The sequence below is a fragment of the Cynocephalus volans genome, chromosome 13 (assembly GCF_027409185.1).
Source record: "Cynocephalus volans isolate mCynVol1 chromosome 13, mCynVol1.pri, whole genome shotgun sequence".
NCBI lineage: Eukaryota > Metazoa > Chordata > Mammalia > Dermoptera > Cynocephalidae > Cynocephalus > Cynocephalus volans.
In genome coordinates, this window is record NC_084472.1 from 57,243,779 (window position 1) to 57,267,432 (window position 23,654).

General features: G+C 42.2%; 1 protein-coding gene across 1 annotated transcript in view; it reads left to right on the top strand.

The window, feature by feature from the left end:
- Positions 1–21,330: 21,330 nt before the first annotated feature.
- The window catches only part of PHLPP1 (PH domain and leucine rich repeat protein phosphatase 1), a 218,585-nt gene continuing 216,261 nt past the window's right edge, over positions 21,331–23,654 (top strand). The window contains exon 1 of the mRNA XM_063076825.1: positions 21,331–22,952. Within this exon, the coding sequence (XP_062932895.1) occupies positions 21,449–22,952 (1,504 nt within the window). The 5' untranslated portion in view covers positions 21,331–21,448. The remainder of the gene's footprint in view (positions 22,953–23,654) is intronic.

The following is a 23,654-nucleotide window of genomic DNA, read 5'->3' on the forward strand; positions in this document are numbered from 1 at the left end:
TCACCAAGTTTGCTTTTGTCTTAAGATGAGACTCAATATAACATTTGGTATTTTGAATGTAGTTTTTGACACACCAGCAAGGAAAAGCAGCTGCATATTGTTTGTTTTTCTGTACTTCCATCTTGTTTCGCTGTGGAAATGCAGCCAAAAAGAAGATCTAGCCAAGCCATGAACTTTGGTTTAAATGATCATCCCTGGCAGACAATGCCATCCCTTGTGTGGACAAAAAACAGGGACAGAGCTTTGTATGAGAATGGTAATGACAATATGTCCTAAGATTCCCTTTCTTATTAATGCAGGGTTTGTGCTACTGCACCATGAAAGACAACTGTGTATTTGCTGAAAACAGGGTCATATTTATTGTGTGATGTCCTGGAAAAATACGAGATCATTCCAGAACTCAAAACCCTTTTTTAAATGAAAGCTCATTAAAAGGTGTGAATTTAATGCTTAGATTGGAATACCCTGTTTAGCCATTTTTCATTGTTTATTCTAATGATGTGGGTTTTTTCACCTCTCCCTCCCCCCACACGTGATCTTGATCACTACCCCCTACCCCTTATTGAAACCCCCACTTTCCTTGGGTTTCTTGGCTGCTCTCTTCATGGTGTCTCCTTCTCTCCTGATGCTCCAAATGACACTTACAAAACATTTGCCTTCAAGCCCTCTTCTCTTGTTTATCAACACCATTTTTCTTATACAGCTAATTCTCTTCCAATTTAAATAATTACAAAATCTCTGTTCCAAACCTTGTCTAGCTTCCTGAGCTCTGGTTTCCTATTTCTGATCACCTGACTATCTTGCTTCTACTGCAAATGAAACTTGATTCTAAAGCCAACTAGTTGCCCCCTCTTTCCTCCTTCCAAAAAATATGATCCTTCTGATTTTTAAAATTTGATTTTTGTTTTCACCAACATTGCACATCCATATTATTTAATGAGGTAAAATAGTTTTACTTCATAAATTGGCAGTTCCCTGCTCTCCTATTTCCTTCTCCCTAAAGGCAAATGCTTTCAATCCTTTTAGCTATTTTGGTGTTTCCTCTATAGCACAAAATAATCTGTCTACATTGCTATTTCTTGCTTTTTCCATTTCAGCCATAATCTATCTTCCCACCACCACTGGCAAACACTCTCTGTCCACTCATCCTCCCAAAATAGTTAAATCACAAATTTGGTTAGATCAATTTTCAACAATTATTTTGACTGTGTAATTCCATACTGCTCAGTAATGTCTTTTTAGGATGGCTTTTCCTCTAAAACTTTCCTTTCCCTGCAGTTAGTAAATGTCTTGAGTTTTCAATGGTTGTCTATGTACTGATTGCTAATGAAAGCCCATATTCTTCACTAGAAGAGCAAGTGTCTTCTCATTGTGTTGGAACTCCCCAGGCATTTTATCCTTTTTATCTGTGGAAAATCTCCCAGGAGCCTTCTGAACTTCTCTATCCCTGATAGGCTGCCCTCTAGGCCTGCAGCACAGCTTCCACTTCTGGGGTCTCCCTTCACCATCAACTTGGAAATTATCTTCCCCGTCTTGATTTGGGGTCTGTGTTTCTTGGATCCCCTGATTTCCCATATCTTAGCATGTTCCTTTATTTCCCCAGAGTAAATCCAGTAGCTTCCTGAGAAACACAAGGTGATAGGTAAAGTTTGGGGGACCTTGCATATCTGAGAACGTATTTTCATTCTACCCTTTTTTGTTTTCATTTATTCGTTCATTCATTCATTCATACCCTAACTTATAATTAGTTGATTGACCCGGTGTTGTATCCTAAGTTGGAAGTCTTTCCCTTCAGAAACGTGAAGGCACGCTCTATTGTCTGTTGCTCTGGAGAAATCTGATTGCTCAGACTTTGAATATAACTTGTTTTTTTCCCTCTGTGGAAGCTTTTTGATTTTTTTTTCTTTGTACTTAATATCCTGAAATTTTGTGATGATGTGCCTTGAGATCTATTTTTTAATCTACTCTTCTGGGTACTTGATGGGACCTGACAACCTAGAAACTTATGTCCTTTAATTCTAGATTAATTTTATAATTTCTTTGTTTTCTGTTATTTGGATATTAACCCTTCTCTAATTACCTTTTGTTTTTCTCCTATTTCCTCAATTTTCCCCCAGACTTTCTATTGAAACTTTCATTTCTTCTTTCCTATTTTAATTTTAAAAAGCTCTTTCTTGTTTCATATATATTTTTTGTACCCTCTCATTATTGTTTTGTGCAGGTGATATTTTCTCTTTTCTGAAAACAACAATGAGTAGTTTTTTTAAGTCTCATATTTCCTTCCAGTTGCCCTTTTCAGCTTGTTTCAGTTTTCTCGATAAAGGCTTTCTTCATATCTGATTCTCAGCTGCCTGCTCGTGCTTAGGGGTGAAGCTATGTCTTAGCAGCTTTTCACTGTGGGCTGTACTGCAGTTACCCTGCTGGGCACTGGTGTTCTGGGAGAGGCTTGTTGGACACCTCAGAGAAGGATCTGCATGAAGACTGTAAGCTTGGCTGCTAGAGTCTTGGGCAGGGCCACTGAGTGCCCATGCCAGGCCTTTGTGAAAATTAGGGAGGTGGCCCTGCAGGAGCAGGGTTGGCGATCAGATGGCACCTCCTGGAGAATGAGGATAAGATGCCTCTTCATTCAGGCACAGCCTGCGCCAGGGCATGTAGCTGGAGAGAGGAGTCGAGTCTCAGCCCCTTTCACCCCTTCAGCCAGGTGCCCTGTGCAGGGCTAACCATGTTCAACTGCTGGGTGGAGGAAGAGGGCAGAGTATGTAAAATTTTACTTTAACCCCTGTTTTCGGCACAGTAATCCTGGATTCAATTGTGCTTAGTGTACCCCTTTCCAAAACTCTCTATTTTTTCTACTTTTTCCAGAGAATAAACTCTGAAAGGCACTCAGTTTCCCAGTTGGTGAGTGGCCTCGGAGATCTAGAAATACAATTGCTTCCGAAGTAGATTTGCAGCCTTCTCTTAAGTTCCACCTGTCCTCCCACATCCAGAAGGGCCTGATGTCACCAGTTCCTGTGTGTTTTAGGTTGCTCCTCAGCTTCCCAATGCTGCCTTAGAGTTCAGTTTTCTCAATTCTGCTGACTCAGTTTCCATTCATCCTTCAGTTACTGCCGTACTTCTCCCTTTCTCTCTCTCTATCTGGATTTTTTATTTCATTTTATGTTTTTAAAAACCACCATTGTGGAAATGGACTCTGCAAGAAGTGGTCAGCACTCAGAGGGTTGGAGAGTCAGGTATTTATTATGCCGGTGGATCCAGACAAGCTAATGCTTGAAAATCTGGACCCCGAGCTCTGGTCTCACAAAGTTTTTATAAGTGGACTCTTTCAGGGTTTTTACATTTTTTTTTTTCTTTTCTCAGCATTCACTAGGCTAGCATAAATAAGCAAGCTTGGTTGCAGAAGCCAAAAATGCAAGTAGTGATTAGAGGCAAGACTAGTGTAATAAGCAAACATTGTTTCAAAGACAAAATATTACTTCAAGGACAAAACAGGCTTATGAGAAAATTATTTTGGCATTTTCCCAACACCACTTTATTGAGGTATGATGGACATGTAAAAAGCTGTACATATTTAATGTACTCAACTCAATGAATTTGGGGATAAGTATACAAGTGTGAAACCATCACCACTGTCAAGACCATAGACATACCCATCACCTCCCAAAGTTTCCTCCCTCCCCATTTACATATGCATGTGCATTTTTTTATTTTTGTTGTAAGAACACTTAACACACACACACACACACACACACAATATTCCATTGTATGTGTATACCCATTTTCTTTATCCTTTCATTTGTCAATGGACATTTAGTTGTTTCCATATCTTGGTGATTTCTCTATATATTTAAAAAGTCCACTATCATTTTAGTGGGATTTCTTTAGAGATTAGAGTTAAATAATATTTTCAGTCTGCTTTCTTCAGCCAGAAATTGGTCTTGATTTTTGTAAAAGTCTCATTTTAGCAGTCTTAATGATTCTTTTTTTATTAGAAGTTCTTGATGTTAAAAAAAAGTCTAATTTGCTATATTTTCTTTTATGTTAGAGAGCTTTTTGTGATCTTATGACCTTTGCCTACCCCAAGGTCACTTTCAGAAGTTTTGTTATTTTATATTTCACATTTATAAGTAAGACCCATCTCACATTATTTTTTGGTTATGGTATCCCATAGCAATTTAATTGTACCATAAGAGTGACAAACTCTGTCTCCCTCAGAGATCTTGGTCCTCATGTCTGTTAACTTTATCTGAATGTGACTATTTTAGTCAAGCTAGGTAATGGAGTTTGGATGTGTTGTCCCCTCCAAAATTCATGTGGAAATTTGATCTCCAATGTGGAAGTGTTGGAAACTGATTGAGTCATGGGGGCGGATCCCTCATGAATGGATTAATGCTCTCCCTAGGGGAGGAGGGGTAGTGAGTGAGTTCTCGCTCTATTAGTTCCCACGAGAGCTTGTTGTTTAAAAGACCCTGGCACCTTCTCTCTCTCTCTTGCTTCCTCTCACAATGTGATCTGCTCGTACCCACTGGCAGCCTGCCACTTTCCACCATGAGTAGAAGCAGCCTGAGGCCTGCACCAGATGCAGCTGTCCCAGAATCGTAAGCCAAATAAACCTCTTTTCTTTATAAATTACCCAATCTCAGGTATTCTGTTACAGCAACGCAAAACAAACTAAAACACTAGGCTAGTGGTGAAGCTGTGGAGATGCTTTGGGGGAAGAAAGATTTTCTTCTCAAGTCACATCTCTCAAGTGTCCACTTTCACAGCACAGCTTTGAATCTACATCCAATTCTTTTCTAGGGCAATTCTAATTTACAAGCATGATGCCAGTATGCAAGAATTATAAATTGTTTCAATGCTGAGGGGAAATTAGAAGCTACATTCTCCCTTTCAAAGCTAAAATTGCACCAGATGAAGTTAAACAAGGAAGAAAGACTTTGTTCAAGTCTCTTGAAATAGGGAAGAGAGACTGGAACTAAGTCCGAACTCAACTCTTCTAAAGGCAGAGGGCAGGAGGGTTTATAAGGGTTGGGGGTGAGCAAGTGGAAAAGAGCTGGAAGGAAAGATACACTTTTTGTATTTTTATGATAGGAGGTAGTGTTGCAACTGGGTGCAAGACACCCACTGAAGTTAGTCTTCTACCCTCCCACAGGAACCAGGAGGTAGGGGTGCTATCCCCTTTGATGATTGCATTTCAAAGAGGAGGCTTCACACATCTTTGAGAAAGACATTCCTGGGTTGTGAAACTGGCAAGAGACTTAAAAAATGTTTACATAATTAAAAATGACACATTTTTTAAAAAGTAAATGCTTTAAAAAAAGGGAGGTCAAGGGCCTAGAGTCAGGAAGAAACCCATTTAAAGTTTAGTAAAGCTGAGGGGAATGCTGAGGCATCTTGCTAATGCTCTTCTGTAAGATGTGGTGATGATGTAATTGATAAGCTCATGCAGGAGTAGCTAAATGCTCCCTGGGCCTGCTACCTTGTCTGCCCACAGGTTGGCTGAGCTTTGCAAGACAGTCATCTTGGCAAGTGTTCCAGGAGACTGAATTGCTTTGGGGGCTGAGGGGACACAAGTCTGAGGCTATCAGGCCTTGAGGAGGGGAAGTGCAGCTGTTAGTTGCTGCCAGATGCTGGGTGTGAGTTTGCCACCTGCTTCCCCTCCGTGCAGAGGACAGAGACTCAGACCCTCTGTATTTCAGAGCTTGAGGCCAATGGGCATATATGTTTGCCTGGAGTGAGGACTGGGGGCCTCAGCGGGTGGCACTGTAGGGATCTGTGTCCTTCTCCAAAGTCCTACCATAGGCCTCACCTGAGCTCGCCACAAGAGCCACATCCAGGGGAATCTCAGGAGTACAGCTAAGGCTTGGGGACTTGGTCATTTTTCCTGTTTCAGCTCTCTTCTGTCTCCTGCACCCACTCCCATCAAATACTGCTACCTCTGTCACCTCATTTTGCAGCCTAGGGAAGTTTCACCTCCTGACCAAGAGAGACAGTGCTCTGGGGGATTTGCCAAACCACTTGTTTAGAAAGAACCTGCTTGTGTGGGGAAGGGAAGCAGCAAAGTGCAAAGGGACCAAGGAGTGAAGCGAGACAGCCAGTTCCAGTTGTTCTGGGAGCTTAGCCTGGGCCACATCGTGGGGTTGGGTTCATGCCTGGACAGGAGGAGAGGGAGGTAACGTATGGTTTGATCATGTTTCCTCCCACACTCTAGAGGAACCAGTTTTGAAAATTTCACCTTTTGCACTATTTATTTGTTTTAAACCAAAAATACCAAAAAAAAAAAAAAAAAAAAGGCCACCAAAACTCAAACACTTTCCTGGGGTTTCTAGAAGTGATCGAAATAAAACTGTCTCCTGTGTTTATCATTAGAAAGTGTGACGGTGGGAGAGTCTCCTGGCTCCCAAAGGGTTGAGTGAGGGGGTGTGTCAGAGCTCCCTCCTGCCACTCTATGGCAATGAAAAACCCCTTTTCCTGGGCCTCATTTTCAGGTCATGTTTAGTAGCTTGGCCCTGTCATCTAGGTCTAGTACTCTTTTTCTTTTCGAACACTCATTTCTAACATAATAGTACAAAGGAGTGATGAACAGTTTTTAAAAAGAAAGAACAATAACTAATGAAAATCCAAAACACCCTCTCTCACTGAGGGAGAGTTGGGTCCATATTACCCAAGGACTAGGGGAAAGGCCACCAAATCAGCCCTGTCAGTCAGCTTGGGTTTCTACTCTTGCTCTGCACCTCTCTAGCTATGTGACCTTAGAAAAGTTACTGAAACTTTCTGAGCTCTTTAAAATGGGAATTATACGTAACTCTCAAAGGAGTCAAAGAGGTTAGATTTAAAAATATACCTGACAGCCCTGGCAGTGCTGCTGGGATAGGGTTGCCAGATAAAATACAGAATATCGACTTAAATTCTAATTTCAGATAAACAAATAATTTTTTCATATATGTCCAAATAATGCAAAAACTGGGTGTCCTGTGTTTTTATTTGCTGAATCTGGCCCCTCACCCTGGCATGTTTTAGATACTTGGTAAATGTTTCCCCCCTTTGATTTCCTTGTAAGTTCCTCTAAAAAGGGCTTCAGACTCTGCCTCATTTAAATGTTGCTCCATTGTGGCTTGAAGGATGGGGAGATAAGAAAAGATGAGTGTAGCAAAATTGTCTATAGTTTTATTCTTATTTCCGCAAGTAGGATAACATAAAAATAGTATAAAAATAATGAAGGCCACTATAGTGTCCTGCCTGATCACTAATTTGCTCTTTATGGAGCACTTAAATAAATTATGGTTCTCCCAAATAATGCATGTTTAATAGAAATTTAAATTATGTTTATGGTGAGTTTTTACTAATATAAAAAAGTCCTTATGGCATAGTTTTAAGTGAGAAAAGCAGGATAGAAAACTAGCTACATTCTGATATCTACAACATTAAAATGCATAGAAAAAAATCTGGGAAGAAATATATGAAAATAACTCTGTGTCATTGGATTTTCTCCATCCCTGCATTTTATACCTTTCAATATTGTGCATATATTCTGTAGTAAATTTCTTATTCTTACAATTAAAGTAATTTTTAAAGTTCTCTCAAATTATTTTAAATTTCTAATTTATCAATTTTTGTAAATTAAATGCTAGGTGAATTAAACAAGTTGTGGAAAACATAACTTTGTCCATAAAATGGACAAGACATAGAAATTCAGATTGTAACAAAACCATACAGTTGATCTTTAAAAATACCTGTTATGAAATAAAACAAACTGGAAAGTGTATAAAACATGAATGTAAAGCTGAACACATTTTTATGAAACAGAGATGCTGGTAACCACCGAGGTCATGAAACATGACACTGTCACTGTCCCCGAAGACCCATGTTCTCTTTCCTAGTCACAGTTCTCTTGCTTCCCCTCTAGTTGGTTGGTGTTATGTATTTCCTTTTCCTTTTATTTCAGTCTTACCACCTAACTTTCATCCCTTAAAAAATATGGACTAGTTTGGCTTGTTCTTGAACTTGACATAAATGATATCATATAGTATTCTGTGTATTTGGCTTCTTTTACCCAAAAGAAGATTCATTCGTATTGCTTAGTATTGTGATAATTTATTCATTTTTGTTGCCATATTAATATTTCAAGTACGCTACTGTTTCTTTGTCCGTTCTACTGCTGAAAGGCAGTTGGCATTACAAACTACTGTGTCTGACACTGTCTGTGTCTCCTGGTGCCCACGTACTCACTGGAACTGACCTTTTAGCTTCTGTGAGTTGAACTTACTTTGTGCTAATGAGATTTATACCCACCCATGACCATAAGAGGGGAAACTGATAAATACCCTGGAGTTTGGGGACCTGAAGCTGTGGATCTTGTCATGGATGGGTTCCTATTCATGACAAATTCATATTTCAAAGCACTGAAAACCCAGCAGTTTTCTTACATGTCAGAACAAATCTGCTGTTATTCTAAATGCATTAAACATTTTTTTAAATGGCAAGAATTGGTCTTGTCTTTTTATTTTGAGTTAATAGCATTTAAATATGAAGGTCTCTGCTTTGTGACTAACAAAAACTTTTGCCAGTATTTCAAATAAAACAATTTTGCTTTTAGTCAGAAACAGGAATTTCTTTGAGCCAAAAAGATTTTAGCGACACCCTCTAGTTCAACCCCTTCATTTTGTAAATCTGCACATGAATGCTCCTTGAGGTCAAATGTATTCCCAAGGTGATACATTGCTAGTTAGGACACAACCAGGACTTTTGACTTCCAACTTTGAACATTATGAAACTTTCCCAAAATGTTCCATGGTGCTACCTTTCAAGCTATGGCATGTGTAGGAAACTGAGAATGTTATTCTACCCCTGTCACATCATTCAATTCGATTTATTAATGCACCCACCTTAGTTTGAGCCCTTCTGCTTGCTTTTCCTGGCATCTCATTTTGGTAAGATCAAATATTATGGTAAGATCACGCATATTATGTAGCACTGGTGCAGTGGTCATGTTTTATAATATATTCATACATATGACAACATAATGGTTGTAAATTGTTGAATTCTTGAAGTTGCAGTTCTTTTAAAAAAAAATTTTTTATTATCATTACATGATTGGTTTTTAAAAAATAATTCAAATAATAAAAGTCACAGTCCTGTATCTACCACAACCATCTATTACTGTTTGTAGAATTGTAAGCTACTAGAGACAGTGGCTCTTTTGCTGCTCTACTGCTGTGATTCCCAAATGCCAGTCTGAGATCTGGAACTGGTCTAGGATGACATTTTTCTTGATCTGTAATAACATGAAGGAAAAAAATACAAGTTAAGGAGTTTTTCACAAAATTAATTTTGTTCAGTTGCCCACCTTTTATGCTGAGATTTGTCTTTCCTACTTTTTTGTGTGTTAAAGTATCTTTTTAAAAATAGTATTTTTATGGTATTTATAGTTTAAAAATGTTTTTGAAAGCAATGATTGCAACTGTTTTGTTCACCATTCTATACTCAGTTACTTGTACAATGTTTGACATATAACAGAATCAATAAATATTTAAATGAATGAGTAAAAAGTTAGTAAACTTAGTTTGGCTACCAACTGTGTGTGTGTGGAGGGGTGGTGTAGGGGGATTTTACTAATCCCTGAAGTCTAAAAGTCTGATAAATTTCAGGTTGTCACACCTGAGGAGTGGTACAAAACACTTCATGTACTGGGTTGAAGTGTTTCCCCCAAATTCACATCTACCCAGGACCTCAGGAAATAGGTTCTTTACAGATTTACTTAAGTTAAGATGAGGTCATGATGGTGGGCCCTGATCCAAAGACTGGTGTCCTTATAAGAAGAGAGAGATCTGGACACAGAGACATGGGGAGAAGGCCATGTGTTTTTTGTTTTTTTTTTAAATTTTATTTTGTCGATATACATTGTGGCTGATTATTGCTCCCCATCACCAAAACCTCCCTCCCTTCTCCCTCCCCCCCTCCCCCCCAACAATGTCCTTTCCGTTTGCTTGTCATATCAAGTAATTGTGGTTGTTATATCTTTCCCCCCCCCCCCCGGTTTTGTGTGTGTGTGTGTGTGAATTTATATATTAATTTTTAGCTACCACCAGTAAGTGAGAACATGTGGTATTTTTCTTTCTGTGCCTGACTTGTTTCACTTAATATAATTCTCTCAAGGTCCATCCATGTTGTTGCAAATGGCAGTATTTCATTCGTTTTTATAGCTGAGTAGTATTCCATTGTGTAGATGTACCACATTTTCCATATCCACTCATCTGATGATGGACATTTGGGCTGGTTCCAACTCTTGGCTATTGTAAAGAGTGCTGCGATGAACATTGGGGAACAGGTATACCTTCGACTTGATGATTTCCATTCCTCTGGGTATATTCCCAACAGTGGGATAGCTGGGTCGTATGGTAGATCTATCTGCAATTGTTTGAGGAACCTCCATACCATTTTCCATAGAAGCTGCACCATTTTGCAGTCCCACCAACAGTGTATGAGAGTTCCTTTTTCTCCGCAACCTCGCCAGCATTTATCGTTCAGGGTCTTTTGGATTTTAGCCATCCTAACTTGGGTTAGATGGTATCTCAGTGTGGTTTTGATTTGCATTTCCCGGATGCTGAGTGATGTTGAGCATTTTTTCATATGTCTGTTGGCCATTTGTATATCTTCCTTAGAGAAATGCCTACTTAGCTCTTTTGCCCATTTTTTAATCAGGTTGCTTGTTTTCTTCTTGTAAAGTTGTTTGAGTTCCTTATATATTCTGGATATTAATCCTTTGTCAGATGTATATTTTGCAAATATTTTCTCCCACGCTGTTGGTTGTCTTTTAACTCTGTTAATTGTTTCTTTTGCTGTGCAGAAGCTTTTTAGTTTGATATAATCCCATTTGTTTATTTTTCCTTTGGTTGCCCGTGCTTTTGGGGTCGTATTCATGAAGTCTGTGTCCAGTCCTATTTCCTGAAGTGTTTCTCCTATGTTTTCTTTAAGAAGTTTTATTGTTTCAGGGTGTATATTTAAATCCTTAATCCATTTTGATTTGATTTTAGTACACGGTGAGAGGTATGGATCTAGTTTCATTCTCCTGCATATGGATATCCAGTTATCCCAGCACCATTTGCTGAAGAGACAGTCCCTTCCCCAGTGAATAGGCTTGGTGCCTTTGTCGAAGATCAGATGGCAGTAAGTGTGTGGGTTGATTTCTGGATTCTCTATTCTATTCCATTGGTCAGTGTGTCTGTTTTTATGCCAGTACCATACTGTTTTGGTTATTATAGCTTTGTAGTATAGCTTAAAGTCGGGTAGTGTTATGCCTCCAGCTTTATTTTTTTTGCTCAGCATTGCTTTGGCTATGCGTGGTCTTTTATTATTCCATATAAATGTCTGGATAGTTCTTTCCATTTCTGAGAAAAATGTCTTTGGAATTTTGATGGGGATTGCATTGAATTTGTATATCACTTTGGGTAGTATGGACATTTTCACTATGTTGATTCTTCTAATCCAAGAGCATGGGATATCTTTCCATCTTCTTGTATCCTCTCTAATTTCTCTCAGCAGTGGTTTGTAGTTCTCATTATAGAGATTTTTCACCTCCTTGGTTAACTCAATTCCTAAGTATTTTATTTTTTTGGTGGCTATTGTAAATGGGCAGGCTTTCTTGATTTCTCCTTCTGCATGTTCACTATTGGAGAAAAGAAATGCTACTGATTTTTGTGTGTTGATTTTGTATCCTGCTACTGTGCTGAAATCATTTATCAATTCCAAGAGTTTTTTTGTAGAGGTTTTAGGCTGTTCGATATATAGGATCATGTCATCTGCAAACAGGGACAGTTTGACTTCATCTTTTCCAATCTGGATGCCCTTTATTTCCTTCTCTTCTCTGATTGCTCTGGCTAGTACTTCCAACACTATGTTAAATAGGAGTGGTGAGAGTGGGCATCCTTGTCTAGTTCCTGTTCTTAAAGGAAAAGCTTTCAGCTTTTCCCCATTCAGGATGATATTGGCAGTGGGTTTGTCATATATGGCTTTAATTATGTTGAGATACTTTCCCTCTATACCTAACTTATAGAGGGTCTTTGTCATGAATGAGTGCTGAACATTATCAAATGCTTTTTCAGCATCTATAGAGAAGATCATAAGGTCCTTTCGTTTGAGTTTATTAATATGGTGTATCACATTTATTGATTTGCGTATGTTGAACCAACCTTGCATCCCTGGGATGAATCCCACTTGATCGTGATGAATAATTTTTTGTATGTGTTGCTGTATTCTGTTTGCTAGTATTTTAGTGAGGATTTTTGCATCTATATTCATCAAGGATATCAGCCTGTAGTTTTCTTTTTTGGTTATATCTTTACCTGGTTTTGGTATCAGGATGATGTTTGCTTCATAGAATGAGTTTGGGAGATTTGCGTCTGTTTCAATCTTTTGGAATAGTTTGTAAAGAATCGGTGTCAATTCCTCTTTGAATGTTTGGTAAAATTCTGCTGTGAATCCATGTGGTCCTGGGCTTTTCTTTGTTGGGAGCCTTCTGATAACAGCTTCAATCTCCTTTATTGTTATTGGTCTGTTCAAATTTTCTACGTCTTCACGGTTCAGTTTTGGGAGCTTGTGTGTGTCCAGAAATTTATCCATTTCCTCCAGATTTTCAAATTTGTTGGCGTATAGTTGTTTATAGTAGTCTCGAATGATTCCTTGTATTTCAGATGAATCAGTTGTAATATCGCCTTTTTCATTTCTAATTTTTGTTATTTGAGTCTTCTCTCTTCTTTTTTTTGTTAGCCATGCTAATGGTTTGTCAATTTTATTTATCTTTTCGAAAAACCAACTTTTTGATTCGTTGATCTTTTGAATTGTTTTTTGGTTTTCAATTTCATTCAGTTCTGCTCTGATCTTAATGATTTCTTTCCGTCTGCTAACTTTAGGTTTGGATTGTTCTTGTTTTTCTAGTTCTTTAAGGCGAAGTGTTAGGTTGTTCACTTGCCATCTTTCCATTCTTCTGAAGTGAGCGTTTAATGCAATAAATTTCCCCCTCAATACTGCTTTTGCAGTATCCCACAGGTTTTGGTATGATGTATCATTGTTTTCATTAGTTTCAAGAAATTTTTTGATTTCCTGCTTGATTTCTTCTTGGACCCATATGTCATTAAGTAGAATGCTGTTTAATTTCCATGTGTTTGTATAGTTTCCAGAGTTTCATTTGTTATTAATTTCTAGTTTTAATCCATTGTGGTCTGAGAAGATACATGGGATAATTCCAATTTTTTTGAATTTATTGAGACTTGATTTGTGACCTAATATGTGATCTATCCTGGAGAATGATCCATGTGCTGATGAGAAGAATGAATATTCTGAGGTTGTTGGATGGAATGTTCTGTAGATATCTGCCAGTTCCAATTGGTCTAGAGTCTTGTTTAGATCTTGTGTTTCTCTACTGATTCTTTGCCTAGATGATCTGTCTAATATTGACAGTGGGGTGTTCAGGTCCCCTGCTATTATTGTATTAGTGTCTATTTCCTTCGTTAGGTCTAATAGAGTTTGTTTTATAAATCTGGCTGCTCCAACATTGGGTGCGTACATATTTATGATTGTTATGTCTTCTTGATGGATCAGTCCTTTTATCATTAAGTAGTGTCCCTCATTGTCTCTTTTTATGGTTTTTAGTTTAAAGTCTATTTTGTCAGATATAAGAATAGCTACTCCAGCTCGTTTTTCTTTTCTGTTTGCATGGTAAATCTTTTTCCATCCTTTCACTCTTAGTCTGTGTGAATCTTTATGGGTGAGGTGGGTCTCTTGTAGGCAGCATATAGTTGGGTCCTCCTTTTTGATCCAGTCAGCCAGTTTGTGTCTTTTGATTGGGGAATTTAAGCCTTTTACATTCAGAGTTGTTATTGAAAGGTGTTGATTTATTCCTAGCATTTTATTGGTTGTTTGGTTGTCTTAGGTGTCTTTTGTTCCTTGCTTTCTGATTTACTGTTTGGTTTCTGTGTTTGTTGGTTCCTTAGGTTGTAGATAGCGTTTTTGTTTGCTTGTTTTCTCTTCATGAATGCCATTTTTATTATACTAGTGGATATTGATTTTTCTTGGGTTTTTATGGCAGTGGTAGTTATTTTTCAGGAACCAAACCCAGTACTCCCTTGAGGATTTCTTGTAAGGGTGGTCGTGTGGTAGTGAACTCCCGCAGTTTTTGTTTGTCTGAGAAATATACTATTTGCCCCTCATTTCGGAAGGATAGCCTTGCAGGGTAGAGTATTCTTGGCTGGCAATCTTTGTCTTTAGTATTTTGAATATATCATCCCATTCCTTTCTAGCTTTTAGGGTTTGTGATGAAAAGTCTGATGTTAGCCTGATTGGGGCTCCCTTATAGGTGATTTGATGCTTCTCTCTTGCAGCTTTTAAGATTCTCTCTTTGTCTCTGAGTTTTGCCAGTTTGACTATGACATGTCTTGGAGAAGGCCTTTTTGGGTTGAATACGTTTGGAGATCGTTGAGCTTCCTGGATCTGAAGATCTGTGACTTTTCCTATACCTCGGAATTTTCTGCCACTATTTTTTTGAATATGTTTTCAATGGAATCTCCATTTTCCTCCCCTTCTGGAATACCCATGACTTGGATATTTGAGCGCTTAAGGTTGTCTGATATCTCTCTCAGATTTTCTTCAATGTCCTTGATTCTCTTTTCTTTCTTTTTGTCTGTTTGTGTTATTTCAAACAGCCCATCTTCAAGTTCAGAGGTTCTCTCTTCAACTTCGACAAGCCTGCTGGTTAAACTCTCCGTTGTGTTTTTTATTTCGCTGAATAACTTCTTCAGTTCAGCAAGTTCTGCTACATTTTTTTTCAGGACATTGATTTCCTTGTACATTTCCTCTTTCAGATCCTGTATACTTTTCCTCATTTCATCATGATGTCTAGCTGTGTTTTCTTGTATCTCATTCAGTTTCCTTAGAATTATCACTCAAAATTCCTTGTCAGTCATTTCAAGGGCTTCTTGTTCTATAGGATCTAGAGTTTGAGATTTATTAACTTTTGGTGGTGTACTTTCTTGATTTTTTGTATTTCTGGTATCTTTTTTTTGGTGTTTATTCATTGTGGCAGGGGGTTTCACAGTCCACCGGTTTGAGACTAATGAATAACTAGGATGTTGCTGTGGTTGCCAATTTCGTATGGCTCCCTCCGTGGCTGCTCAGTTGGCCTCTAGTGCCTTGTGTGTGTGGCTGCCTCGGGCCTTGGGCTTCTCTGGGGAGCCACCTTTCTGGTCAGCTTGGACTCTGCTGGTCTGGTGGATCACGTAATACAGGGTGTGTGATTGCTGTTGAGCTTTCACTTCCTGTGCAGGACTTCTCCCTGTTCCGTGTGCTCTGGCCCAGGCTGTTGGATCGTGCAGTGGCGACCCCAGCAGGTGTGTGGTTTCTGTCGAGTCTCCGCCTCCCTGGCCGCACAGTCTCCCCACTCTGTGCGCACTGTGCTGGGCTGGGGCTTGTCTTCTGCAACCCTCGTCTATCAGCTGGGCCTTCAAGACCCTGCTCGGCACCGCCTTGCCCAGGAAGTCTACCAGGTTTCTGCTAGGCACAGACGACCGGTAGCTCTGGGTGCCTTTGTAGCACTGTGTAGATCTTTCTCGGGACTTGTTCACCTTTGTATCCCCCCGGTATAAACTGAGTCTAGCGCCTGCCTGCAGCCAGCTCTCCGGCAGGTTCAAGCGGACCTGGGAACTCTCCTACCACACTGTTCCCAACCAGAAACTCGTTAGGCTTTTTTCCGAACTGGTGGCCGCAGAGATGGTATCTGCCTCCCAGTAACAGGAAGTTTACCGGGGGCCGGAGTCCAGGTTGTGGTGGAGTGACAGTCGGCAAGCACGTACTTCCTTGTCCTCCCGACACTGGCCGGGGATGCCCCACGCCACCAACCCGCCAGAGAACCGTGGAGGGGGTGGGAGGGGAGGCCTGCCCGCAGGCTCCAGAAAGCCCCGCGCTGGGCCAGGCAAGTGGGAAGGCTCAGTGACGGCCAAGCCAGGCGGAGCTGCCTGTACCTGGGAAAATGGAGGCAGCACTGGGGCAGTGAGTGGCCTGGTGATGCAGGCGGGAGCTGGGTGGGCGTCAGCCCCCCAAACAGTGCTGGTCCGGGGGTCACTCACAGGGTTGTGCCAGGTCGGGCGCTCACTCTCTGCCTCTGGTTTGCCGTCTTCCCCATTCTCGGCCGCTGCCGCCTCGGGCTGTTCAGTCCCGGCATGGCTCGGGCGCTCCCAGGAATCAAGAAGGCCATGTGATGACAGATACCAGAAGGCAGAGATTGTAGTGATGCAGCTACAAGCCAAGGGATGCTGGCAACCACCTGAGGCTGAAAGAGGAAGGGAAGCATCTCACCCTAGAGCCTTCACGGAGAGAATGGTCCTGCCAACATCTTGATTTTGGACTTCTAACCTCCAGAACTGTGAAAGAATACATTTCTGTTGTCTTGAGCCATCTAGTACATGGTACTTTGTTACTTTGTTACAGCAGCCTTAGAAAACTAATATGCCAGGAGTCCAGATATGACAAGAGAGAGAGGGAGAAAGGGTAGGATTTCTAGTAATTGAGGGTGTCTCCTGTGATCTCTCTACTGTGGGGCAAAAAAGAGAAGACGAATGCTGCTTCTTTGAGGTATAATTAATGACTATAAGTATGGGGGAACCATTATTTGGAGGATACTTTTCTGTTTTCAGTTATGGAAGAATCAAAAGAAATGCCTTGGGATGATGTAGGAAGAATTTTTGTTAGATATGGATCTTGATGGAAAGAGGTATTAGGTACTTGAGACATGTTAGAACCCAAAATGTGTTTCTATATAGCTGGATATAAATCAATTTTAAAAATTAACATATTCAAATGTATTAGTTACAGGCATATTTAAAACAACCCTATGATTAATTCATTTATAAGGGAAAGAATAAATAATATTTTGAGAAGAAATATTTATATTCTAATATATAATTTGTATATCTAATTTTCCTATATCCCATTTGCCTAAAATAAGAACTTTCTGTACGAAGGAAGGTTGACTTTAAGTGAAGATTTAAAAAAACGTGGCAATGCCTATACATAAGCTTCATTAGGGCAGGTATTTTTTTTATCTATACTATTTACTTTGGGTGAACGATGGGTACACATAAAAGTTCAATAAATACCTGTTGAATGAATGTCCCAGGTAATTTACATTGTTAGGGGAAGGGGTTGGGTCTTCATGGCTTCAGTTTCTGGTCTAAAACTTCAATGTTGTGATGTACAGAATGTCTGTTTCTTTCAGTGAGGCATAATGTGAGAAATAAGAAAAAGACAAAGAATTATGGGGTTAAAAAGTGTACACTAAAATCTGAAAAACTATCAAGCCATATCTACAAAATGGACTACCTAAGCTGATAGTGGCAATCTATGCTCTTGATAGAATTCAAATTATCAGTTTTATGAGGGAGGGAGGGGTAAGACTTTAGAGAGACCATAAGGTCTCATCCTGCCAGTGAACAGGGAACATGTTAATTCAGCTTGGTCTCCTGGGGCCCATTTAGTGCAGTAGAGCAGTAATTTGCTAAATGGGTCCCTCATAATAAAAAAAAGAATGAGTAAACAGTGAGCAATTTAGACATGGTAAACCACTAGTAGCTCAAGGGATATAAAAATGTGAAACTATAATTAGATTCCTTGTTCATAATGTACTAACTAAATGTATTACATTGTATATTGCATCTTTCTGAGTTTATTTCTGGGCACAGCTGAGTCTTTAACAATTCAGGCTGAAACCATCCCAGCTATCAATTCATGCCTCCATTAAAATTCCAACTGTTTATATTAGAAAAAATTCCAAAGATGGTTTCTTTCATCTTAGATCTAAGGATGCAAACAGGATTAACCTAGATGCAGAACACAGCAAGTCAGTTATAAATCACACAGCATAAAGTAAACTGGTAATAAATTGAAGATTATGTTCTCTTTTCCTAAACTTAGCTGTGAAAATATTTTAGCAAGATGGCATCAGAGTTTACAACTTTTACATCTGATGTTTCTTTTCAGGATTATCTTTCAGCATTTTAAAATGTGATTCTTGAAAAGCGTGACTAGTCAGAAATACGGTATTAGATTGTACATGTGGAACACTTTAACGGGGGGGGGGCATTCATGACTTACATGGTTTTAGGATACTGGTGTATTCCCCATTCTACTTTTAAGTAGGAAAAGCTGCTATTTCATGGGCGTCTGGAAAACATTTGTCTTTTATTGCAATCCTTTTCTTACTCAGAGAAATCGTATAGTTGTGTTGGCACAGATGGTCTGGATGCTGTTCCACGATACAAGCTGTAAATACAAGTTTCATTGCCCTTTATCAATTTGTCATTTCATCTACAAGGTTCCAGTTGTTCTGGCATTCAAGGGACTGTCTATTCTTTACGAACTCATTCTCTTTCTCTCTCTCCTCTCATCCCCACGTTTAGTAACTGCCTTGCAGTTTTGAGGTGGAACAAGGGAAGGATCGCATTGTGGACCCTCACCCCCTGTTCTCTCATTCTGATTATTATTATTCTCACTACAATGGAATACGCCATCTTTTAGATTATGGACTCTATGCATTACATCCATTAAGATTGCATTCCACACCCTCCCTCCCCCGAACACACTGTTTTTTGAGGTGGGAATGTATTTTCCTTATCTTTCTGCTGAGATACTTTAACATTATTATTTCCTGTACGTCCCGCTTCTCCACTTTGGTATCCCTGACAGGAAGCCCCCATTTGCATGGAGTGTATGATGGCTCCCTAACATTTCCCTATTCCAATATTTTGGATACTAAATTCTCTGAGCAAAGTCATTTCTTCAAAAAATTTTCCCCTTGGAGGAGGTATTTTGGTTATGAATACCTTCAAAGAGTAAACAAAATCGTAGAGGATAAAAAGGCAGCGCCCTGGTGACTGTGAAGAAAGCTAAATGACAAGAAGCAGAGGGAGTTTACGTACTGTACTGTAATTTCTTAGAGAAGGTGCAAATGAACATTTGAGCAATGGTGACAGAATTTATCATTAGAAGAAACTTTCCTAGAACTTGTTAAATTAGCTAAAGAGAAATTACTCTAGAAATCAGATATATGGGAGTTAATATACATTTCTTAATATCGCAAAAATTAAAGATGTTTGTAGGAAATCAGCTAAGGCACTAATGACTATAGAGATGTCTAAGAATTGCATGTTTTAGTACTGAAATTTAACATGTGCTTTGTTTTTCAATCTTATTAAAGAACACCTAGGGGTTGGCAGGTTAGCTCAGTTGGGTAGAGTGCAGCCTTATAACACCAAGGATCACGGGTTTGGATCCCCACTTCGGCCAACCACCTAAATATATAAATAATGGATACCTAAATTAAAATACCATTTTCAATTTCTAGAACTAATAGTTTGTGTTAGGGGTTACTCAAGGCAACATATGGATTGTGTAATTGAAATTTATTTTCAATATCATTACCTCTTTGCCTCTTTTATTTCTTTCAGAGACTGGTCCTTCAAGAAGAGCTCATTTCATTCACCCCAAAAAATTTCATTCAAAGTTAGCTCTCTATTATCTGACTTCCTACACTAGGTTAGTTCCCCTCGTTTTATGTCTATTTCCATGGGTCCTTGTATTTTCCCCTCTGTACACCTGTCTCACTAATCTATGAACTCTATGAAGGCAGGAACAGTGTCTGACTTTTCAATTGCTGTAGCACAGTAACTGATACATAATATATATTTGTAATTATTTGTTTAATTGACTTAAATATGTCATCTCTCTTTGGAGAACTTGCAATCTCCCTAATTTTTAAAATGTTGATCTTGACCGTAATCACCACAAAGAAATGACAAATATTTAGGTGATATATATGCTATCTACCCTAAGTGAATCATTATACAATATATGCAATGTATTGTATACCCCACAAATATGTCCAATTAAAAATAAAAAGAAATAAATAAAATATTGCTGTTGATCGAATTTAAGCGTAATAAAAATTAGCTTCATGAGGCCAAGGGGTAAGACCTTAATATAGATAGATAGATAGATAGATAGATAGATAGATAGATAGATAGATAGATATAGAAAATTATTTTCAGGAATTTTAGGAATCGAGAAATATTTATTTTTTGTCCTGGTAGTTTCCTCTATTTCTATTCAGTGAAACTGTGTGGATAACCTAAGGACAACTGTCCTTGCTACAAGTTCCAGTTGATCTCTTTCTATCCACTCCCTCCCACCTTCACCCCCGAGTTTAGTAACTTTATTGAAGTTAAGGCAGGCCCTGGATAGTATGTAGTTTAAAACTGCTTAAGTCTCACATGTGAAAATCCAGATTTATAAAGCAATCAGGAGGAACGGTAATTCAATTAAAAAGGTTGACTAAATTCTGTTAAATGGTAAACTCCCGTCTGTAATATTAACTCAGTTAACAAAACATGCAGCTTTTCAGACTGCAACTAAACATTGTAGCAATAGAAAATATTTTTTTGTGAGTGTTGAAAGAAAAAACCGGGGAAGATGTTAAGAGAGAACACACGGAAACAGCCCTGGGCCTTGAAAAAGTGGGAAAAAGTGAGGGTGGCTCCTTCTAACGGTCAGTGATCCTGTATGGTGCTGTGGGTGTGTGTTTACATACCTAACATAACGGGACCCTTTAGAGTCCCTGAAAGCCCTCGCTTTCAATTAGCCGGGAAAATAAAAGTCATTTGGTTAGCGGGAGTGGGCGTGTAAGGCACAAGTTAATGAACAAGAACATTCCCGGGTACAGAGTTCAACAGCAGAGGGCACAATATTCACTGGCTGAGGCGCGCTGGCGGCAAGGAGGGACAGAACTTATAGATGGCTGGGGCTTGTAGTTCGCCATGTTTCTCGCAGGCATTTCCGTCCCCAGATGAGAACTACAACTCCCAAGTTGCATCGCGTACCCCTCTCCTGCTCGCCCCTCTCCGAGGCCTCTCAAGAATCTCCCGCTCCGCCCTTGTGCGCACGCGTCACGTTTGTTTACCCTGAAGCCCCGCCTCCTCGTCATCCTGCTGCTCTCCCACTCCTCCCTGGAATGCGTCATGCTGGCAATGCATATTCATAAGGCCCGCCCAGGCCGCCTCCCGCCTTCCCGCTCCCGGCGCGTGATTAATATTCAATGAGTCCAGCCTTCGCGGCTGGTTAGTCCGGGTGAAGTGGGGGGAGCGGGCGGGGCCTGGCGCTGGGGAGCCCGCGACCCGCGCGGGGAGGGCGTGTGGTGGGGGGGGCGGTGCCGGCGAGGCGGGCGCACGGGATGGAACACCGAGACACCGACGGAATGCTCTGAGTTGCCACATAATCCCCTGGAACTGCCGCGCCGAACGCCATTGGCTTCTCCCTTCTCCGCGCGCCGCCGCCGTCTCCCACCTTCGCCTCACCTCCTCCCTCTCCGCCCGCTGCCTCCGGAGCTGGGGGGGAAAGGCGAAGCCTCGCTGCAATGGAGCCCGCCGCCGCGGCTACCGCGCAGCGACTCCCCGACACCAGCAGGGAGGACCGAGCTCTGGAGGCCGGGGGCGGCCGGAGCCCGGAGCCCGCGCTAAGCCCTGCGGCCCCTGGCGGCGGGAACGGCGGCGGGACGCGGGAGGAGGTTCCCGGCGAGGTGCCTCCGGGGCCGCTGCCGGGCCGGGCGGGGGGCACGGGGCGCAGGAGGCGGCGTGGGGCGCCCCAGCCCACCACCGGCGGGGCTGCTCCCGTGCCGGGCAGTGGCGCCAACTCCCTTCTGCTAAGGAGAGGGCGGCTGAAGAGGAATCTGTCCGCGGTCGCCGCCGCCTCGTCGTCCTCATCCTCGTCGTCGTCGTCATCCTCTGCTGCTGCCGCCTCCCACTCCCCCGGCGCCGCCGGCCTCCCCGCGTCCTGCTCGGCCTCGGCGTCGCTGTGCACCAGGAGCCTGGACAGGAAGACGCTGCTCCAGAAGCACCGGCAGATGCTGCAGCTGCAGCCGTCGGACCGGGACTGGGTGAGGCACCAGCTCCAGCGGGGCTGCGTGCACGTCTTCGACCGCCACATGGCCTCGACCTACCTGCGCCCGGTGCTCTGCACACTGGACACCACGGCCGGCGAGGTGGCCGCTCGCCTGCTGCAGCTGGGCCACAAAGGCAGCGGCGTGGTGAAAGTGCTGGGCCAGGGTTCCGGACCCACCGCCACCCCAACAAGAGCTGAGCTGCCCCCCGACGCCGGCTCCCGGCTTGCGCCCCCAGGGCCGCAGGACTTGGAGCCGTCGCCCGCGAGGGTCGCGCTGGGTGCCGTCGAGGGCCCACCGCGCGTGCCTCCCGCCGACCTGCCGCTGCCCGGAGGCGGCCCTGGCGGCTGGGCGCGCTGTGCCTCTCGCGCCAGCCCCGTGCCCTCAGACTTCAGTCCTGGAGAGCCGTTCGCTGGGGGACCTGCCTCCCCTCTTGACGCCCCGCGGCCACTGGATAGCGCGGCCGTGGGCCCAACCTCCGACACCGAGAGCTTCAGCCTGAGTCCCAGCGCCGAGAGCGTGTCCGACCGGCTGGACCCCTACAGCAGCGGCGGTGGCTCTTCCTCGTCGGAGGAGCTCGAGGCCGACCCGATCCCGGGCCAGCCCCTCCGCCCAGGCCGCCCCACGCATTCCCGTCCGCCTTCCCCGAGGACCTCCCCGCCTCGACAGCAGCAGAAAGCCCCGAGGGGCGTCGACGGCCCGGCAGGGGCCGCCCGCGACGACCCTCGGGGGCAGAAGGCTGCGGCCCCGGGCGGTCCCCAGTCGCCCCGCGGGAGGAGCGGAGAGACTGCGGAGAAAGCGCCCCCGCTGCCCACCCTGTACGTGCAGCTCCATGGAGAGACCACCCGGCGCTTGGAGGCGGACGAGAAGCCGTTGCAGATCCAAAATGACTACCTCTTCCAGCTGGGATTTGGGGAGCTGTGGAGGGTGCAGGAGGAAGGCATGGACTCGGAGATTGGCTGCCTCATCCGCTTCTATGCAGGTAAGGAAGTCACCTGCACGTTGACGGGTGGTTGCAAACACTTCCAGGGACCCAGCAGTGATTCAAATCACCCGTGTGTTTGCGTGCCCCAAGAGTAAATGCGGGTCCTGGTGAGTCTTTGTCTGATGCTTTCCAGCTTTCGCATACAATCTGTGCAGTACTAAATTGAGCAGTCTTTAAAATCTGCGAGTTTTAGTCAATTTTGAGGGCTGAGAGGTTGGAAAGCAAGGTGGAGGAGGCGGCCGAATCACCAGGAAGTACAGGAAGCAGATACTCCCGAAAGAGGCAGCAGCACATTTAACAGTAAAGGTGCTTTAGGCCTCTCCTCTGGGGCCTGTTGGGTTTCAGGCATATTGGGATTTCAGGTAAACTGTCAGTGCACATAATACCGACAGAGGAAAATGAGCAACAAAAATGCTCTCTAGCACCCTTCCCTCCCTACATTTGACAATTCTAGCTCTAAGTATATGCAACCAGGAGCGGCTTGTTGCTTGTCAACTGTGCCCTTGTTTGTTCAGCTCTCTGCCGTGCTTATTTACCCAAGGAGTCCTCGCTAGAAACCTAACAAATATGATCCTTTTTTTTAAAGTAATGCTTTTCCCCAGTGGGTTTTTTTTTTTTTTTTTTTGCCTTATTTCAATTTCCTCTGCAAGTTTAAGTTTTGCATCAAAAACGATTTTGACTTTTTCTTTCTCTCATTTC